Source organism: Acipenser ruthenus, chromosome 19 (assembly GCF_902713425.1).
Source record: "Acipenser ruthenus chromosome 19, fAciRut3.2 maternal haplotype, whole genome shotgun sequence".
In the NCBI taxonomy this organism is placed as follows: Eukaryota; Metazoa; Chordata; class Actinopteri; order Acipenseriformes; family Acipenseridae; genus Acipenser; species Acipenser ruthenus.
Genome location: NC_081207.1, coordinates 8,431,872 through 8,454,270, shown reverse-complemented (window position 1 = coordinate 8,454,270; position 22,399 = coordinate 8,431,872). Strand labels below are relative to the sequence as shown.

Here is a 22,399-nt window from a genome sequence, read left to right as displayed (position 1 = left end):
GGATTCGGTGGTCAAGAGTTGCGATGCATAGTGAAGAGCTTATCTGAAGCAGCAGAGAGGAGCAGCAACTGGCTGTGGTTGAGACAAAAAGATTCTGGTTGGGGAACTCAAGCACAGTAAAAAAAATCAAACAAAACATTGATATAAAAGAAGGTAAGTAAGCTGGGCTTAGCTGACTGGAGGACGGATGGGGGTGATGCTGGGATGCCAGAATCACTGTCAAGCCCTCTTAAGGTGTCGTGGGCTAGTCGACGAAACACCAAGGATGGAAGGTGCCCACTTGAAGACTCCAGAATAGTACCTTACTCAGCTCAGTCCAGACGGTTGTCATGCTGATGCGCTAGTGAGGCTGCACTGTGGTTGATCCCTGGAGCCAGCATTGCAGCTGATGTGCCAGGGAGGCAAAATAGGCTGATCCCTGGAGCCAGAATTACACTTCAGCCATCAACACCAGGCAGAAGGATATCTACATCATCAGATGGAAGGAAACGCAGATGGATCATATTAGAAGCAATGTCTTAGTTGGTGCTTATCTTGGCGAGAGCCGAGTCCAATATCAGCATGACGTTTTAACACCTACTCTCATGTAATGAAAATCATAGATCCACCATTACAGCACTTCAAATCATTTGAACACTGGGCACATCCAAGCTCTCCTTTAATGGAGCATCACAGACAACAGATGTATAAAGGCACCTGGGGGAGAGATTATCTGTTGCAATCATTTGTTATTTCCGCACTTTAAAATAATGAAAATACACAACTGAGCGCAGTTTAAATGTATCCAACATGGCGTGTTGCAGTTGTTCATTGTGTTGGATAGGAATTAATGCTGATTCTTTTGCCTTTTGTTTCAGGAAAATCTAGAGCTTTTAAAAGCAGATCCAAACTCAGACATGTGGAAAGCTTATGTAGATTACATTGATGAAATGGTAATTGATGGGTTCTTCAGCAGCATTGAGTGTTCCCTTAAATTCCTCTTGGATAACACAGGTAAGATGAGCATGCTAAAAATCACACAACTTCTAAAAGAAAATACCCCTTATAATATATAATACCCCTTATAATATATACCCCTATATAATATTGATTTATTACCCTGAGAAACCTGTGGAACCATTCATAGCTCACAACATTAAACACAGCTCTCTTGGCATGTTCTGATAGATAGATAGATTACAGTACATATGACTTGTTTGTTTGTCTTCAGATCCAAAGAGTGGCTTGGCTCCTTTGTTTGAAGCACAGTTGGATCTCCATGTCCCAGATATGGTGTTCAAGCCTTCCCTCGAGTTGGGGGCCAGCGATGGCTTTTATGACCTTGTGGAAGGCATCATTAATGATATCTACAGAATGTCTTCTCTAGTACTGAGGCTTGCAGAGCACAGCAGCTTCCCACATTATCAGGTAGGTTATTACACAGGTTCATTACCCTGATCTACCACACTGCTTAACCACTCCTCTGCATTACAGATTGATGTACATGTCTTGAAACACAGTTGTGTTGTGGAAATTGCTGCCCAAGTACTGTAGTTAGAATATATATCTTTTTAAACTTTCATCTCATTGGTAACCAATCAATAAAACAAATGATTTTACAGTATACACAAGAGCTTATTGGCTCAATAAGGATCCCTTCCTTAAATTTCAACATTTTACGTTAGGAGGTTGGATAGCAAACTAAAAAGTGAAACACTTTTTAACTGCTGCATGCAGACTATACGCTCTGCTTTATTGATCAGTCACCTTACCAATTAGATGAACACATTTTAAAAATACTTAAGTAAACATGAATATATTATACCGGGCAGAATCGATTTAATTTTTTCTTGTGTTTTTATTGGCTATAACTAGATACCCTGTTCTATAATTTAATATACAGACTTTATGTTGATGTATGAACCATTAAGCTGGAGTTTTAGTATGTGTGAAAAGGATGTTTTAAGCCCTCAAGCTTTTTATAGAAATAAATACTACGTCTAAAAAATTAAAGACTAGATATTGATTATTATAATAACGGGAATATATTTGTTTTCCTAGGCGGACATGGAAGACATGGCAGACCTTGCAGACATGCGTCAGTTTCTGATGGAGTGTGTTCAGCATGTCATGACCAAATGCTGTGACTACAGGAACTCCTTTGACCATTACTCTTACCTCTATGTAGATGATAGAAAGGAGTTCATGCGACAGTTCTTGCTGTATGGGCATGTTCTTACCAGTGAAGAGATAGAGGCCCATGCTGAAGATGGGGTCCCTGAGACTCCCCCCTCGTTAGATCAGTTCAAAGAACAGGTCGACTCCTACGAGAAGATCTATGATGAAGTCAACAGCCTGGAGCCCATCAGTGTATTTGATGGATGGATGAAAATAGATGGCCGGCCCTTTAAATGTGCCCTTCTGAACATCATTAAGAAATGGAGCCTTATGTTCAAGCAGCACCTGATTGAGCATGTAACAAACAGGTGAGAAGACCAACTGTTTGAAGAAAAAGGTTACTGAATATATATATATATATATATATATATATATATAGTGAAAGATCTGTAGCTCACACGGGTTTGTGCCCCTTTAAAAATACGACCCAGCACAACAGAAATGGATTTTTAAGCACGGTTGCGCTAATTTTTTTAATCAACACACAAATAAACAAAACATAAAACAAAACCTAACTCCGTTTTGGAGCACTTACTACACAGGTTAATCCCTAACTAACTTTCAGAACGACTAAGCCGTTTACCTGACACCACAAACCAAAACAAACCACGCAGGTCTCCAGTACTTACTTTTGTATGATTGCTCGGAAGCAGAGCACCTCTCTTCTGCTTCCTTCTACTCAGCAGCCCTGAGCAGACTGACTGCTCCTCTTAAATACCCTGCACCTGGTCCCAATTCTCAATTACTGCCCAGGTGCAGGGAATAATTAAATAATAAAACAGTTAAATTAAACAAAAGAACAATTAACAAAACAATTAAACGATACAAAAGGTGCATTTCTTTCTTTTTTTCTTCTTCAGGGAGGTTTTAACCCCCTCCCTGCTGTCTCACATTCCCGCTGCTGTTACACTATATATATATATATATATATATATATATATATATATATATATATATATATATATATACTGTTTTTAAGGGGATCATGTAAATGTTACCTTAAATCGTGAATGCTAAAACTTGAATTATCCACGGCGATTGGGATAAAGTAAAGTTGTATACATGCCAAACCATTGAGTATCCATATACTATAGTCATCACTATGGCATACATCCATCATCTGTCACCACCAATGACTTTACCACAGTAACTTGAGTACATTTGCCTTAAACAACCTGACATTTGGTGGAAAGCCAGATACAACCAAGGTCCACAACCATCTTTAAAAGCAGTTGGGTCTGAAGTTTCTAAGTGGATCAGATGTACACGTAAGAGGCCATCCAAGTTGCAAAAACAAACTTGATGAGTAATGTGAGTGTTTTAGAATAAACTTCAATGTTCAAACTGTGAAGATAGGTGATGGCAACCTACATTTACAATGTACTGTCAATTGATGAGTTGAGCTATTAAAGGCTATATTTGGGTAACTGCTTATCCAAATTGAATAAAACTGCAAAACCATTTATTATGACATGCTGTGGATCTTGCTTTTGGTGATCTACTTTTCCATGGCATTGGCAACTGTAATGTCATATATCCTTCGGGGGTTTAGCTGTATCTTCACTACTTACATACCTTGTTACATTATGTGCCTGTCTCAGGTCTGTCCTAATCCATTTTATTCAAACATGTTTCCCTTAGCTTATCAGATCTTGAGCAGTTTATCAAAGTGGGTGAAAGAGGACTTGGTAATAAGGTAGCCGAAGGGGATTATAGTGGTCTGGTGGAGGTCATGGGTCATTTAATGGCTGTGAAAGAGAGACAGAACAACACAGATGAGATGTTCGAGCCACTGAAACAAACGATAGAGTTGCTCAAGACATACGAACAGGAGTTACCAGAAGAGGTTTACCAACAACTGGAGGTACTGTAAGCATTTGTTACCTTAGTTACATGTTTGGGGTGGGGATATCATGAGTTTGCTTTGAGTCATGTGACACATGCGGGTAAAAAATGGACAAACTGAGTCCTACATATGAAGCTGTTGTTTTAGAGATTCACAGGAGACTTTTTTTATATGTAGGAGCTGCCTGAGAAATGGAACAATGTAAAGAAGCAGGCAATCCTAGTGAAGCAGCAGGTAGCTCCACTACAGGCAAATGAAGTGACCATCCTCCGAAGAAAGTGTGCAGCCTTCGATGTCGAGCAGCATAAATTCAGAGAACAGTTCCGCAAGGACGCACCGTTCAGGTAAGAAAGAAGCACAAGGAGTCCCCAAATGAATCTATCAAGATATTTTTGGATAGATGTTGATGAGATCTACAAGAATTAAGCAAAACATTTTGGTATCCGTGGATCTGGGATTTTTGGCAGATTTTTGAAGTTGCATTTTTTGTGTTTTCTATCAATTTGTAGTTTTTAAAACACACCTAATTGAGGTTTTGGTAGTTTCAAATGTGTAACTGTAACAAAGAAATGTAATTTCCACATGCAAGTTCATAACCCCTCAGCTCCAAGCTAGTGCCACTCAAAGCACACCCTGTCACTTTTTTACTTTAGATTTAACCCCAGACAATGCAAATTGAAGAAAAACGCCAGTTTGGTTAGGACTGTGTGGTACTTTAGCCTCACCAAAGTGGCCATAAACAATGCTCGACTGCAAATGCAGCTTCACAAATCCAAAATCCGCAGATACCAAAATGTTTTGCTTCATTCTTGTAGATCTCATCAACATCTATCCAAAAATATCTTTATTATTTTGGCCTAAAATTCTAATTTCAGAGGGGGGTTAATGACCAGTGGGGGGACTTGAAACCAAAAGTATTTCACAAAATTTGAAGAGTGGTCACTAAGGTTCTTACACCAATACTAACATTTTAGGACCCACATCCCCTACAGGGTAAAGGGTTCAGCTGAAGTTTGAATAAAACTCGTCACTTACCCCTCGCCTAGCAACTTGCCAAAAGTGAATTAGGTGTGTCTGGTATGTTTTTCTCTCAAGCCCTATTCATTACGAGTCGAAAGAGGTGCTACACATGGTAGCGTCAAAGCTGAGCCCAGGGTGATTTTTCTGGTCAGGGTCACTTTTTCACTTTAGGTTGACCTTTGCCAGGTCACAGCTCAAAGAGGAAATAAATATTTAAAAAAGTTTGGCATTTCTGAACTCAGCAGGTCCAAAACCCCCCAGATGAATTTTTCTAGAAAAATCTGAAATGGTCAGGCAACAAAATGTCCCTTTTCTGGTTGTATCATGGCTGTTTTTCTTCTAGGTTTGACAGTGTAAACCCATACAAGATGCTGGATACTGCCCATAAACAGATATCTGAGAAGGAGTCGGACATGTCTGGCATAATTGAGTCTTCTGGATTGTTTGAAGTTAACATCCCAGACTACAAACAACTGAAGCAGTGCAGAAAGGAAGTGTTCCTCCTGAAGGAACTCTGGGATATGATCACGCTGGTTGACTCCAGCATGAACGACTGGAAGACCACGCGGTGGCGGGAGATCAACGTGGAGAACATGGATTTAGAGTGCAAGAGGTTTTCCAAAGAAATTCGAGGCTTGGATAAAGAATCGAGAGCATGGGATGCCTTTGCTGGGCTGGACAACACCGTTAAGAACATACTGACGTCACTTCGGGCTGTGGCTGAACTTCAAAACCCAGCCATCAGGGAAAGACATTGGCACCAGCTGATGCAAGCCACAGGTGTCAAGTTTACAATGGATGAGGACACCACCTTGGCTGACCTCCTGCAGCTGAATCTACACAACTTTGAGGATGAGGTCAGAGGGATTGTAGACAAGGCGGTGAAGGAGATGGGCATGGAGAAGGTACTGAAAGAGCTAAATGCCACTTGGAGCAGCATGGAGTTCCAGTACGAGCCTCACCCAAGGACCAAGGTTCCTCTGCTTCGGTCCGACGAGGAGCTCATAGAAACCTTGGAAGATAACCAGGTCCAGCTTCAGAACCTCATGACCTCCAAGTACATTGCTTTTTTCCTGGAGGAGGTATCCAGTTGGCAACAGAAGCTCTCCACTGCTGACTCTGTCATTTTCATCTGGTTTGAGGTACAGCGCACCTGGTCCCACCTCGAGAGCATCTTCATTGGCTCTGAAGATATCCGATCACAGTTACCTGAGGTACGGCATTTCAATATATAGAAGTATGACTGTTTCGGCCAAATACTGTAATTTTGGGTCACCTGAGGCATTCCTGCAACTTAATTGACCTGTAATGACAAAGTTAACCACCTTGTCATATTACTCTAGTTGTCTATTAACTAAAAAAAAAATGTTGATTCTCTAACAGGATTCCAAACGATTTGAAGGTATTGATTCTGACTTCAACGAGCTTGCAAATGATGCCAATAAAACTCCTAATGTTGTGCAAGCTACCAACAAACCTGGACTGTATGAAAAACTAGAAGACATTCAAAAGAGGTGGGTAGCATTGCATTTACGATTTAGTCCAGCATTCATTATTTTAGTGATTAGGGTAACAATGCCCCACAGCACAGGAAATTATGGTTATTGCTCCTTTAAAAACATTAAAGTTTACTACTATAGTAAACTTATATAAGGTGTAACTAACTCTCTTACCCCATATGCAGACTTGCTCTCTGTGAGAAGGCCCTGGCTGAGTACCTCGACACCAAGAGACTGGCATTTCCCAGGTTTTACTTCATCTCTTCTGCAGATTTGCTGGACATTTTATCTAACGGAACAAACCCTCAACAGGTTAGAGATCCTTTGCCGCCAGGAATATTAACGTGTTAGGAATGATTACACCTGAGTCAAAATAAAGATAATAAGTGAATGTTGTACATATCAGATAGTTAGTAAAATAAATGAGAGTCATTTAAATGTAATGTACATTTATATACTTCCCAGTTATTACAGATAATATTCCTGTTTTTAGTTAATCAGGATGCTGAACAACACGCATTTTTACTGCTTCTTATTTTTGCAGTAGTGAAGTATTAGCACACTGTGCTTTTATCCTCCAGAGGGCAGTAGTTCTTTTTTTCAGCCCTCTGTCCTGCAAATTCGTACTGATCAGAACACCATACCAGACACTGAAATGACTGCAGTGATGCACTTGTTTTTAAAATAATATTATACTTTTTCTTTCCCCTATAGTTGCAGAGCATTATTAATAGATTAGTGTTGGATATCCCTCCGGTGGCGATTTGTCAACGCAATAGAGGCACATTGCAAAATAACAGAATTATATATTTATATAATTATAATATATATAAATGTTGTGGGCTTTAAGAATGGTTTAAAAAAATGATTATTTTTATCCAGATAGATCACTGAGATCCAGAACCATGTATCTACTAATAGTGGTACCGGTAGTCACATTTTAAACGGTTATTAATGAGCATATTGTATTTGAGAAACTGAATCCCTTTATACTGCACAGGTTCAGCGACATCTTTCCAAGCTGTTTGACAATACAGCAAAGATGAAGTTTGACACAGACTCTGAAGGTAACCCTACTAAAATGGGTCTGGGGATGTACAGTAAGGAAGATGAATATGTCACCTTCAATGAGCCATGTGATTGCAGTGGGCAGGTACTGTATATTCTCCTAAAATGTGTCCCTGTTTTTTTTTTTTTTTTTTTTTAATATTTCTATACAATATAAGACTGAGAATTGAGGTGTTGGAGATATGTAATCAATATTTAATCTAGAAAATAAACACTGTGTATATCTCAAATACATCTCCTGATTTCATTGAGCAAATAAGGAATATGTCTTATCATATGGAACAGGGGTTTCTATCTTGAGTAGCTTAGTCTATGAATATTTCTTTCAAGTAATTTACACAGTGTCCATACAAGTTGTGTGAAATGTCTTCAGTTAGAGGAAGTAGCTCAGTATATATCCTGGAAGTATATTGCTCATCCATAAAACATGGTGTAATTTTAATTGGAAAAGGCTGAAAGGGTACTTTAGTAGACTTTAGTTGTATCCCTGGAGAAAGTATTTTGAAGTCCTTTCCATTGATCGGTACTTGTATTTTAACTGAAAAGACAAGATTCCATGTTAATTTTACAAAAAACTTTAGAGTGCTTTAAATTACATTACAGAGCTGCTTGGTTCTAGTTTTGTAAAACTAACAGTGTCTTATTTTCTGTAAGCTGTGTCAGGTTTTTAAATGCTCTTTTTGTTTTGTTTTGTTTTGTTTTGTTTTGTTTTGTTTTGTTGTCAGGTTGAGACGTGGCTGAACAGAGTGTTGGATACCATGAGGTCAACTGTCCGTCATGAGATGACTGAAGCTGTTGTGGCTTATGAGGAGAAACCCAGGGAGCAGTGGCTCTTCGATTACCCAGCTCAGGTAAATCACAGCTACATTGTAATGGCTGTAAAGGAGACTGTGACTGAGAATCATTGCCCTACTGTGCTTCAGCTAGTCACTGCTCAACACCGCTGCAGAAGAAGAGTCCCTGACTAGAGTAAATTATTCAGCAATGGGAACCAAAATGATTACACAATTACAAGGTTTATTAATGTTTTAATTAAGATTCTCTGTCAACTCAGAACTAAATAATAACAACTGCAAAGTAACAGTGCAAGCTTTGTTTTGTAATTAGACGTATCTTTAATTTCAATGGCACCGCTGTGTTGTGCTTGCAGTGCAGAGTGAGTCATGTAAATGTGGTTCAAATCCTGTTTGCGCCAAGTTGCTGCATTGATCTTTGTGCTCTGGTATTCTTCCATTTGGGAGAGTAGTTCCCTAAAAATGAAGCTCCTTCTTGCGTTTGGCAGGGCAGTCTCAGGTAGACAAGGAATTACTTGCAAGTCTTCTGCCTAAATTGACATATATGATCTCATTTTACATTTCAGTCAGTCGATTTTAATTAGAAACTTGCTTAACCCTGTATCCTTAGGTGGCCCTAACATGCACCCAGATCTGGTGGACAACAGAGGTTGGCATTTCCTTTGCCAGACTCGAAGAAGGCTATGAGAATGCCATGAAGGAATATTATAAGAAGCAAGTGAACCAGCTGAACACACTCATCACCATGCTGATTGGGCAGCTCTCTTCAGGAGACAGGCAGAAGATCATGACCATCTGCACCATTGATGTCCACGCCAGAGATGTGGTGGCCAAGATGATTTCTCAGAAGGTATGCTAATTTGTTATGGGCAGATAAAACCCTTGCAATGAAATGCCTTTTGCATGTCATGTCCCCATTAGAACCTAGGAGTGGCAACTGCACTTGAAATCAGTGTTTCCTCGCATAAATAAAATATAAAGATTTTCTTCACAGTTCATTTCTAATAGAGCTGGCATTGTACATTCTGTGTCTCAACATTAAATAATTAATGTTAATTAGATAGCAATTCATAATGCATTTTAGGGTTTATTTGTCCACAGTTTATTTGTCCACATTGTTCTGTAAAAGGAGACAACCACACTAAATATGAGGAAAAGCTGGATTACCATATGAGGACTACTGTTTGCAAAAACCTTGCTGCTAATTGTTAATATTAAACACTTGTAAGTGTGACCAAGAAATTATGCAGCAAGACATCAGCTTTGTAATACTGGTGTTCTTTTTTAACAGGTGGAAAATTCACAGGCGTTTGTGTGGCTGTCTCAGCTTAGACACCGCTGGGATGATGAGAAAAAGCACTGTTTGGCAAACATTTGTGATGCCCAGTTCTTCTACTCCTATGAGTATCTGGGGAACACACCTCGCCTGGTAATCACACCACTGACAGACAGGTGGGTTGCTGACAAGGTGTAAGATGTCTCAATACTCAAAACTGAGAACTAATCAAGAGCCGGAGCTTGTATTTCTGTATATTATTAAGAGATTGTCAGTGATGTGTTCATCAAATCCAAATAACCATTCCTCTGCATCTGGCCAATTTAATATATAATAATATAATAATATATTCAAATGATCTGTCAACCGTCAAATAATATGTTGGCCATGTATGAATATTTTAAAACTCAATGCATTTTTAACGTTGAACGCATTGATAAAAGGTTGCCTCTGAAAAGTTATAAATCATTTTATTCACATTTTCCAGTTGTCAGAGCAGATATTGTGCGTTTAAATTAAGCAATTGTAACCACCAGTGGTATAAAGCATATTAGCATATCGGTCTACCTTTTAAAAATGTAAAATAACATGCATTCACCTTCCCTCCTGGGTGCCACAGTAAAATAACATTGAGGTAAATTAGGTTATTTTTATATGAATATTTGATTGTTTTGTTAATTGCCATCTACACCCCAAGGCTACTGACAATTCAATTACTAGTATCCAGTTTGGGATAATATTTCTATAGATTAGGTCTATTATGTATTTTTAAAATTAAAATTACCATTTTAGCTCATGTTCCTTGCTGAGTATGACACACTGAAATTGTATTAAAACAGTAGGGTACACAATTCAATTTATAAATTCTGTTCAGAAACACAATTAGTCTTTTTTACAACAGATTCACATTTACTTGCCAAAGATTGACCCACATTATTACATTTTTAGCAAGTGTGTGAATCCAGTCATTTTAAAAACTCCCTAGTATTCAACAGTGAAAGACAGTAAGAATTTAGTTTCTCTTGGCACTTATGAACACTATCATACTTTAATTTGACGACTGTCTTTTAGTTTGTTCACTATAGCTTGTGTCCTGCAGAACTATTGAGTATAAGCTGGCCACCAGCTATGCTTATTACCATAATAATTCAACTTCTGCCATGAACCTGGTGTACTGCAGGGTACGTGACAACAATATTTAGCCCACGTACATTGTTAGTAATGTGGAACCTTCTTTTGAATGTGATGTGTACTGGTAACTTTTAAAATACATTAGATGTAGACAGGCGTGTGGCTCCAAATGATAACCGTGACTAATATAAAGCTTATTATGGTTTAATTTCTTTGATACCAGGTGTTACATTACTTTGACCCAGTCACTGCATCTGACTATGAGTGGAGCTCCAGCAGGTCCCGCAGGAACAGGCAAGACTGAAACCACCAAGGATCTCGGGAGAGCCCTCGGAATCATGGTCTACGTCTTCAACTGCTCTGAGCAAATGGACTACAAGGTACTGTACTGGGTTTCTTGGTTTATCCACAACTGTAAAATATAGGAAAACTAAAAGTATTTTACAGTATGTTGAAAGAGATACTTTTAGAGCATAGTTATATTATTTCTTTGAATCATCTTTAATTCCCTTTTCAGTTTCAGTTCTCAAAAGGATATTTGGTATTTTCATTTTGATAATGTCCCTGTTTTATTTATTGTTTAAATAATATTTTTTACTTTTAAGCAAATAAACAGTGTAGTTGTACATGTGCTTTTACGAGAGCTTTGTTTCGATAGCAAAAAAATATTATCAGCTTTGTAAACCATCCATAGCAAACTGCATTGTCCTAAAATAAAAAGGAAATATAATCAACATTTTGTCAAAAGGTTTTAATGATTCAGTACGATTGGTAAAGAGAAAACATTTCACAATTTTAGGAACATTCTTTTTTCCAGGGACCATATGTACAGGTAGTAAGTCAAATGTATTAACAGCGCAACACTCAAATTAGTCAAACTCTGATAGATTCATTATTACCCTCCCAAATGTATGGCCTTTTACTTATTTTTTGGATGTATTATTTGTAGAAGTAAATGTGCTTCTGCTCGTTGTTGGCTCCTTTATATCAGAGGTTGTCAAACTCTTTCTTACTGGGACCCCCTGTGTAGGGACTTGGCTCTGCTATGACCACCCTAACGACCACCCTAATATACCCGCCTATTCATGTATTGTAGAAATACATCTGTACGTGTATACAGAATTTTCTGATGGACTTTCATGCAGTAACACAGCCATCTACAAAACAATTCCTTGCAGGTATACAGAACATAACAAAATAAAAAGAAACTGAGGTGATCAGCTAGTGCTATGGCTGTTTCCCCCCCGAAACCCTTCTGTGACCTGCTCCCCCCTCCCCCCAGGGGGTCCCAACCCCTAGTTTGAGAATCCCTACTTTAAAGCAATATGCTATTACAGGGTTAGAAATTCATACTAGACCTGTATCCAGTTCTAGGTCTCAGAATGCCCTGTGTATATTATTGACATGACAATAGGCCTGGACTGAGCTACCAGCTCCCTGCTAAATCTGCTCTGAACTAATCACATCTATCGCAGTCTCATCTGAGTCTGTAGGTTTGCTATTAGGAGCTATTAAAGCAGCTACAAGGGAGGAACACGTTATTTTAACAGGGTCACAATAACTCCAGGCTCCTGATCATTTACAATATATACCTGAGTTCCGAAAGCCAGGCCTGGATGCGGGTCTAGTGTGAGTTTCTAAACCTGCAATTAAACACTCGCTTGTCCTGTGATATCCTCACAACATTACAAAGGGCAACAGAAATATCACGCACATTGTGAAGGATATGAAAGTGAGACCACGAGTATTATTATGGCCTGTGGCAGGTGAAGCATTCTGGATCTTTTTAACAATGTGCAATGATGTGAAATATATTAAAGCATCATCTTTGATTTTGTTGCCAGTTTTTAGTCATACCTGACTTTTTTTCGATTATAAAACTAGCTCTACAGCAGTCTACTGGTTTTGGTGCCGTAGTATATTTTGAAGAATTTGAAATTACCATCACAAAATACAACAGACATGCAGAGACGAGAGGTTAGTGCAGGTTTACAAACAGCTGTTTTTTACTTGATAATTACATTACACCCGACCTGTCTGTGTAAAACAATCCTACAGGTATTTAATGATTGTAAAACCATGTTGTGTTTTAGGGCTACTCCTAGCGATATGCCAACTGACTTTACAATCCTCTCCTGTAGTCTTGTAATAACTGACAAGAGTGTTTACACCAGAACAGTTTGAATTATCAAGGTCACAACTAATATTCATTTCGTTTGTAAATTCCTATCTTCTTCACTGCAGTCTTGTGGGAATATCTACAAAGGGTTAGCGCAAACTGGAGCCTGGGGCTGCTTTGATGAGTTCAACCGGATTTCAGTGGAGGTGCTGTCTGTGGTAGCCGTGCAGGTACATGGAGGATTATTATTATTATTATTATTATTATTATTATTATTATTATTATTATATGAGTCAATATTTCTCCTCTGACGTGTATGTGTGTATATAACAGATATTGGTGGGGGGTGGAGCTCTGACAGGTAAGATGAGAAAACCCCTGTTTGCTGTAGTACATACTGTAATCAGCATGTTGTTGACTCATCAGTTGGTTTATATTGCCCAAAGGTAGTTTGTAGGGACACCAGCTTATTCCCGTTTATGAAGCAAAATATACTGCTATTGTACTATGTGAATTCTTAAAGGGATGCCATTTCCGTATTGAATGTTGAACTTGAATTGAACCTGTTAAATAACGTAGTATGTGTGTTTTGTGTAATTATTTCTGGCTATACCCTTAAACACCAACACATAAAAAAGAATATTTATTTATTTAAAAAAGAGTCATTATTGTTGTAGCTAATGTTTTGGATGGTTTGCATTAAAACAGCTTGCTTTATTGAAATTGCTAATTGTAATTTTTTTTTCAGCACAGTTGCTGTACACTGTAACAAAAATCACCCCAAAATCAGGAAATTAGAAATCTGGGGGCATTGTAGTTTTTTTTTTTTTTTAATCTTATTCTTGGGCTCTGTTGGTTTTCGCTTCTTTTACAGTGAATAACCTTTCCCTCAAGAAGATAGATGGCCTGCTTTCCTGTAATTACTTCAGATTTGTGTTTTTGTAACTTCTGAAGCAAAGAAATAGGGAAAATAGAGGGGACATAACACTATCTATATGTGAGTCCTCCTCTGCTTTAGGGGTACGAAAAGAGTAACCAAATATCTGTCCAAATTAACATGTAAACAGATGTTTATTAAAAACCAACCGTTTTCAATTAACATATTAACAGTAAAAAAAACAAATGCATCCATTGTACATCAGATTTGTTCAGAATATTTCTCTTAGAAAATTGCTTTTATTTATACACATCACAGCAAGACAAACCACTGCTTTCACAATTTAAACAGTTCAAAATACACTTTTCAAAATGCATTTGTGGACTTTTCTAAACATGATTTAAAAACCCCTGAGAAAGTAGCTATGTTTGTATGTTACCTTGTACCCCTAGAGTAGAGAATGACCCAAATGTTGAAATAACTAAAATAGCTCAACGGGGTCAAAAAAGATCCATCCTTTGTATTTCAATTAGAAATATCGAATTGTTTTTCAAAGGGCCATCAGTTATTCAGATGTGTGTCTGTTTCAAATCTCCTAATGTCCAGAAAATGTTCTTAAGGTAGCCAAGGAAAGGATAAAGGAATTGAAAAAAAAAGTGAGCTGGCTCAGTGCTTAATGATGGCCTCTTCATTAGGCAGTCTTCCACTGCTCAAACAAGCAGCACAAGTCCAGTCTTGCTAATGTTTGAAAGTAACCACGGAGACATTTAAATGGTCCTTAAACTCCTGCACGATAATTACTTTACCACACACAATATATAATTAGGTCATTTTAACCCATAAAGCACAATAGAAGAAAGATAAATGAAACTGGCTCACTTGGCAAACTTGACAAACTAGGTGACTCACTTCACAAACTTAACGCACTTCAGTAAAATTTCGACTCTGGAGGCCTGGGTTGGTATGTGGTCTTACAGAGGTTGTATTGGACTCTGTCTTCACCAATTGTAAAATCATGTTGATGTCAGTCTGTTTGACTAGAGCATTGTATTTGTTATTCCTTTATATATATCTCATTGGTCTGTGTTCATACTAATAAAAAAAATAATTTAATCTAAATGCGGTACAAAGCTGCAGTGAAGGTTTCTTCAGGGAGTTCATGGTCATTTATAGGGCTGAGTTTACAACAGTTTTAATTAAAGAAGATAAAAAAGGAAAATTGTAATCCCACATGTGCTTCCTTTCAGGTTAAAAGCATCCAGGATGCTATTAGAGACAAGAAAAAACGCTTCAACTTCATGGGCGAGGAGATTAACCTGTTCCCTTCCGTTGGTATCTTCATTACAATGAACCCTGGATATGCTGGGAGGACAGAACTGCCAGAGAATCTGAAGGCCCTCTTCAGGTGAGGAATGGAGTTACTTGAAAGGACTTGAACAAAACACGGTTCTCCTGCTCCAATAACAGGTGTATGCACTGTGATGCAGTGCCCCTAATGGAGCCTTGGTAACGTCAGCTTTAGGGGCCTTTATGACATATATATATATTGTAGCCCACTGTCCAATCTTGTTGCTCATTGTTTTTCCACAAGAGAAATGTGGCCAATACATATTTATGACTCGTTGAACAAAAATCATGAACTTTATGTCCTTCAAAACCTGGGGGTTCCAATTTCTTCTATAGGCAGGATTGTAATTACACCTCCTGAGCATGTTTAAGCATGATCAAGTTGTCATTTGAACTCCTACTTATCAAAGGGGGATTCTTTTGAGACCTATTGAAATTTCTGAAGAAGGAGGCAGGTCTTTGAACTAATAATACTTCTGGAAACCCTGAACACCATATCTGTTGAAACACAACTCTGTAGCTTCTTCCTACCTATTCAGGGTGACTCACTGAGACCTACAGTAGATCATTATAAACTAAAATATATACATAAAAATATAGTTTTAAATGTTTTCCTGTAATGTCAAATTATTACTGAAGCATTAATCTGGTAATAGCAGTGATACTTTTGTCAATGTTCAATAATAATAAGTATTATTATTATTATTATTATTATTATTATTATTATTATTATTATTATTATTATTATTATTATTATTATTATTAATAATAATAAGCATATCTACTCTACTGTTGCTTATTACTTCACCAAACCTGCAATAAACTATACAATCCAACCACAGGTATTTAAACTGACAACAGAAGCCACCTTGAAAAAGTCTCTTAACATAAAACCTCTTAAAAGCACAGTCCACTGCAGCGTAGTGGAACAGATGTGAATGCATCTTGCTTGCCTCCTAGGCCCTGTGCTATGGTGGTCCCGGACTTCGAGCTGATCTGTGAAATCATGTTGGTGGCAGAAGGGTTTATTGAAGCCAGACTGTTGGCCAGAAAGTTCATCACCTTGTACCAGCTGTGTAAAGAACTGCTTTCCAAGCAAGTAGGAAACAAGTCTGTTTTTACTCCTGTGCATGTATATTTATATACCTGTTTTATTAAGTAATACTCTCTGTATTTTTAACATTCTGGGTAAACTGTAGACAACAGTAAACAAGACAATTACCCACACATTGATACTCTCCAACTTGAAATATTTTACATTTGAATTAAAAAGCACCAAAAATCTCAGTAAATCTGATCTGCTAGACCACGCAGCTGTTCTCAAGCTTCCTAATTCACTTTTAAAGTAAGGTTTTATTTTAAGGGTTATTATAGCAGTCCTGTGGTTAACAATTCAATGCGTTCTCTCTGTAATATTCTTCTGGAATATGATAACTTGATAGTTGTGTCTCCCGTCAGGACCATTATGACTGGGGTTTGCGAGCAATCAAGTCTGTGCTTGTGGTAGCCGGCTCCTTGAAAAGAGGGGATCCAGGGAGACCTGAAGACCAGGTGCTGATGAGAGCCCTCCGAGACTTCAACATCCCCAAAATTGTGACGGATGACATGCCTGTGTTCATGGGGCTGATCGTAGATCTGTTCCCTGCACTGGATGTCCCCAGGAAGAGAGACCTTGATTTTGAGAAGTTTGTGAAACAGTCTGTTCTGGATCTCAAACTTCAGGCTGAAGACAACTTCATACTGAAAGTAAATAGATGGCTAATATTAATTGTAATATTGCATTTGTAATTTCAGGTAATCAGGTCCTAGATCCTAGATACTGATGTCTAGAACAGTCAGGTTTATACTTATGTTTTCCTTCTATTGTATGTGTTACCTCAGTGCACAGTGCAATGCTAATATGCTTCCCTACCTCACTGCAGAAAACTTGCCTCAAGGAGCCTTTTCAGAAGCAGTAGTTGCTGGTGTTTCAGTATTGAAGCATTCATAAACCTGGTAAAATATTTTTAGAGTTAATTTTAGTTATAAATGTCTTATCTATAGCTCCTTTTAAGAGTAACCTTGGAGAAGCAATTTAATATGTGCAATTTAATAAAGGACTTTTGGCCAGGCTTTCTGATACTGAAGAAAAGCTGCTATGACTTCAGTTGTGGAAAAATATATATATATATATATATATATATATATATATATATATATATATATATATATAGATATAGATATAGATATAGATATATATATATATATATATATATATATATATATATATATATATATATATATAGATATATAGATATATAGATATCTATAGATATAGATATATTTTTTAAATGGTAGGAGTTGACAATAGAACAGAAGGTCATAACCACTTTATTCTTGGTGTTCTCTTACAAATATGAAAAATCCTGGAATTAAGAATGCCTAGGTAGTTTAAGCAGCAGGTTGTTCGTGAGTGTTTTGGAGTCTGGTGTAACAGTGCAAGGCACTTATCTGTTATTAACTGTAAGCCCACAGTGTCATTACATACAGCAGCAATTTCAACCTTTTCCAAAACGATAGGCCGACTTTGAGTAACGGGGGGTAGGTGCATGACGGATGACTGATTGAACCCATAAAACGTGAAAAAAGAAAGCTTTCCTCGCTTCATGAGGAGCTTAGCTGCTGTTGGTTTAAAAATGCTTTGTGGTTTCAGTAGATGTAAGAAACCCATTTTATTTAAGGATTCTCAGGGTCTTAATATGTTTTATCTCAAAAGAGCTTGGAAGGCCTCGGGCAGCCAGCTTTAATAACCTGGCGTAAAAAAAAAAAAAAACTTCAGTAGGTGAAGTAAATTCAGCAAACATTATCAATCCACCTAATTTTTCATTTTTTATTTAACTAATCATTACCACCATTTCAGTTAGTTGTAATTTCATCTAAGTAGTCAAAGCAACATTTTAAGTATTTCTGTCAGGTTTCTGAGCTGCACATCTATCATCTCCTTAAAGGAGTCCTAACCTCTTATTAGTTTTATATTCTCATTGTGCTGAGGATCTATGGGTTCATCATTTGTGTTTTTACATGAATTCAGTACATAGAAATATTTTAAATATTAAGCTATAGATAAGCTGCTGCATCCAAGTACCTCTGCAGTAGACTGGGGTGAGTTTGAGCTACAACACATGAAGTGATTAGGTACTGGGAAGCAGCAGCAACGTTTCATCTACAACATCCAAAATGAAAGAATAAAGAACCATAAGAACTAAAGGTTACACTTTGATAGGCATTCAGCATGACACAATTAAAAACAATATGGTCTCATCTTGAACATGCAGTGTATTAAATTCAAATTCAACTCTAGTCGAGCCTTATCAAATCAAAAGACCTTATTCAAGCACTTTTCAACATGTCCTCATGCAATGTTCCCAGGTGGTCCAGCTTGAAGAGCTTCTTGCAGTCCGGCACTCTGTGTTCGTGGTGGGCAACGCCGGTACTGGCAAATCCCAGGTCCTGAAGTCCCTGAACAAAACTTACCAGAACATGAAGCGGCGCCCAGCCTGGGCTGACCTCAACCCCAAGGCTGTCACCAACGATGAGCTTTTCGGCATCATCAACCCCTCCACACGCGAGTGGAAGGATGGTAAGTTTATGGGATGCATCTGCAACTTGAAAATACTCAATGATAATTCTCTAGTTGATTTACCTATGAAGTTGTTTTTCAAACCATAGACATTGAGGGAGGTATCCAGTACTGTATGTAAAACAATTGACAATGGTGTCTTCATTTGTCTCTTAGGTCTGTTTTCCAGCATTATGCGTGACCTGGCGAATGTCAGCCATGATGGTCCTAAATGGATTGTGCTGGATGGTGACATTGACCCTATGTGGATTGAGTCTCTCAACACTGTCATGGACGACAACAAGGTAAAGCCATCGTCAAACTGGGCAATCTTGTTCTTGACCAAACCCTTTATGTATTCTGTTTGTCACCATACATTCATGTGTACTTCTGGAATGAATGCTTGTGGTTTCATATCTTACTGCAGGTGCTTACATTGGCCAGCAACGAGAGGATTCCCCTAAACCCGACCATGAGGCTGGTGTTTGAAATCAGCCACCTTCGTACAGCTACCCCAGCTACAGTTTCCAGAGCAGGTATGTGACATCAATGCATATAAGATGATAACCTGTGCAGTGCCCAATAGAGAGGGCTCAATTTAATAGTTAGGAAATGGCATTACTGTTTGATGTGTTAAGGTTTTGGTATTAGTAATACTGCAACAAGACTCCTTTTTCATAAAAAAAATGACATAATGTTTTGTCCAATCATGGTGTCTTGTTATATGACATTGACAAAGAGTTTAAATATTGTGTCCAATTGTATAACTCATAACTGTATGTGGTTTCTACCACTGAAGCTAAAGGATCAACAATGGCCATGTGTTTGTATTTCTCTGTAGGAATCTTGTACATCAATCCTGCTGATCTGGGATGGAATCCTCCAGTTTCAAGCTGGATTGACCAGAGGGAGGTCCAATCAGAGAAGGCAAACCTGACCATTTTATTTGACAAGTACCTCCCATTGTGCCTCGACACACTCAGAACAAGGTAAGATTCCTTTGCTCTGTTGAACTGTTTTAAACTTAAGGTATAGTTAACAAAAGAACTCCAGTAAATCGTACCTACTATAAATTACTATAATTACGTAAGTCTTACATTTTGCTATTTAAAAAGCAGATTATGGTAAACGTCTATTTTATTTATTTTTGGTATTATTTGTATCTACTCGCTAACTAAATTTGCAAAATGTGCCAGTCGCTCCTTCCACATGTTTCAGTGCTTTAGTATTCTAGTTCAAGAGGTAACATCATGAGACATTGAAAACCTGTGAGTTATTGGATAAGCAACAATTGGTTACTAAGAAACACTGTTTGCAAGAACTGGGCGTCCCAGAAGCCTTAGGCTTTGTTCTTTTCAATGAAAGTGTATTTCTGTGACCTCTTGTAGTTGAATGCAGGGATGTGGTGGAAGTGCACTGTAGTTATTCAAAACCTTCATGCACTGTGGGTAGCAGTGGGAGCATGTCAAGAGCAAGATGATGTCAAGCGAGAGGAAGCTTGACACTGCCAGCTTCAACTGCCTTTGGAACTATAAACAAGCTGAACAGTCACAACTTGATGTATGGTCAACCCACAGAAGTCTAAACAAGGCTTACAGACACCAATGAATCATACTCAATACATCCTCCATGTAAAAGTCACCAGAAACGAATTTACTTCTCTTAAAACCCAGGTTTTAAATCCCCTTTGTTGTATATTAATAGCAAGTACATTTTTTTCTTCTGTTGAAGATATTTTGGTTCTTATACCTCAATTTTTGTAATATGCAGATAGTTGAAATCCAACGCAATAGATGGACATTTGCTGCTGCTTCCTGGTACCTAATCACTTCCTGTGTTCTAGTTCACTCTCCAATAGCTGTATAAGATCACCAAAGGTACCAGATGCATCAGTTTATAGCACTGTATTTGAAATGTCTGTATAACCCTAATGTAAAAAAGACAAGTGAAGAACCAACCAACATTTTCTCAGCATAATGAAAGAGGAACCTATTAATAAAACCGATAAGAGGATTAGCACTCCTTTCCTGTAAGTCCTTAGCAGCCATTGTGTAACAAAATGCCTTTTTTTCTTTTCTGCTGGGTCACAAATCTGAAGGACCACAGCATTTACCAAGAATCTAACGTTTTCCATTTTATTTGAAAATTAAATTATATTTATTTCCTTTGTCTGAATAATTTTTTGATCATTAATATTCAGATTTAAGAAGATCATCCCAATCCCAGAGCAGAGTATGGTTCAGATGCTGTGTTACCTTCTCGAATGTCTCTTGACGAAAGAACACACTCCGCCTGACAGTCCCAAAGAGCTGTATGAACTGTACTTTGTTTTTGCTGCCATCTGGGCTTTTGGTGGAGCCATGTTCCAGGACCAGGTAATAAAATACCTATCATATATCTCCAGTAACAGGGTAAAACAGGTCCTTTTATATTTGTGACCTTTTTTGTTGTATCTTGAGATTAGGCTGCGTTTGCCACTTGTCTATTTTTATTTTCATGAAACTATACTCTGGCATTATGAAATTGTATTTTACATGCTGTGGATATAGTTTAACATTACTTACAGAGACGTATCATAGTGACATATGTTAGGCTGTCTACTTGCAGCACAAGTACCTCTGGGTCATTCTATGGTTGGTAATACCTGTACAGCTGTGCCATTCTAGAAAGAAAACATGTACTGAGTAATGAATTCCCTAGTTTTAGTTTTATAAAACTATTTCGAATTGGATTTTCAGTTTTGAAGTTGATTAATATACCTTGATAAATCTGGCACTGTTTTTATTTTCAAAGATAAAGCAGTCACAAAGCTGACTCAGTGGTAACCCACAATCTAACATCCTCTCAGGGGTAATCATTATTTCCGCAAACAAGAGTTTCTCCAGCAACTATTTCAGCAAGCTTTCAGAGTTACGACATTTCTGTTTGAAATTTTGTGCTTGACTACAGCCGTGACGTTCAGCCAGATTTCACCAATATGATTGCATTTCAATGTATTTGAAATATAAATCTGACGTGACTGTGAAATTATCTTAGAAGTCATTGAAATATAACCACATATAGATCACTATCAACATGTAGCACACACTTTTGCACAACTAGTTAATTTGTTATGCAAAAGGCATCTCTAATGCCTTTTGTGCTTTCATTGTGGAGACCTGGATGAAAATGCCTACCTCTTTCCAAAAGGAATTATTGACGAACGGCCATGTACTCCTCAATATATTCCCTCATTGTGAATACCTGTGGATATCAGCAAGCTGACAGTTCTAACCCTCACCTCACCCTAGCTGATGACTTCATAAAATCCTGGGTCTGTTTTTCTGAACATGTATTCCCTTGCTGAGTTACCCAGACTAAATGCAATTCTCAACAGTGTGATGTTATATTACCTACTTTAGTTCCTTTGTAATGTCATTTGGAGCCAAAGGTACAGTATTGTGAAACAACAGCAGCCCAGAGCTTTCTGAAAACTAAACCTTATTGCACTTCAAAGAAGGTGGCCTTGAATGTGACCTTTCCTTACCAATAGTTCCATTGCTTTTGTTCACAGTGTGTCTCTATTAATTGTAGTTTCTCAAAATTACATGTTGCTACCAACTGAACGGTACAGTTGGCGCTCAGCTTTTTTTAAATGTATGTTTTTATGTTTAATTATATATATATA

At 37.8% G+C, this 22,399-nt stretch overlaps 1 protein-coding gene across 1 annotated transcript in view; it reads left to right on the top strand.

Annotated features, from left to right (window-relative positions):
- Positions 1–22,399, top strand: part of LOC117424597 (dynein axonemal heavy chain 9-like) — a 138,722-nt gene that overhangs the window by 22,696 nt on the left and 93,627 nt on the right. Inside the window, exons 15-36 of the mRNA XM_034041106.3 lie at positions 858–993; positions 1,211–1,407; positions 2,041–2,465; positions 3,799–4,021; positions 4,181–4,347; positions 5,367–6,237; positions 6,407–6,537; positions 6,708–6,834; positions 7,523–7,675; positions 8,316–8,441; positions 8,995–9,234; positions 9,676–9,836; positions 11,015–11,171; positions 13,036–13,140; positions 15,035–15,192; positions 16,095–16,233; positions 16,593–16,880; positions 18,543–18,753; positions 18,910–19,037; positions 19,160–19,268; positions 19,574–19,721; positions 20,933–21,107. Of these exons, the coding sequence (XP_033896997.3) occupies positions 858–993; positions 1,211–1,407; positions 2,041–2,465; positions 3,799–4,021; positions 4,181–4,347; positions 5,367–6,237; positions 6,407–6,537; positions 6,708–6,834; positions 7,523–7,675; positions 8,316–8,441; positions 8,995–9,234; positions 9,676–9,836; positions 11,015–11,171; positions 13,036–13,140; positions 15,035–15,192; positions 16,095–16,233; positions 16,593–16,880; positions 18,543–18,753; positions 18,910–19,037; positions 19,160–19,268; positions 19,574–19,721; positions 20,933–21,107 (4,575 nt within the window). The remainder of the gene's footprint in view (positions 1–857; positions 994–1,210; positions 1,408–2,040; positions 2,466–3,798; positions 4,022–4,180; positions 4,348–5,366; positions 6,238–6,406; positions 6,538–6,707; positions 6,835–7,522; positions 7,676–8,315; positions 8,442–8,994; positions 9,235–9,675; positions 9,837–11,014; positions 11,172–13,035; positions 13,141–15,034; positions 15,193–16,094; positions 16,234–16,592; positions 16,881–18,542; positions 18,754–18,909; positions 19,038–19,159; positions 19,269–19,573; positions 19,722–20,932; positions 21,108–22,399) is intronic.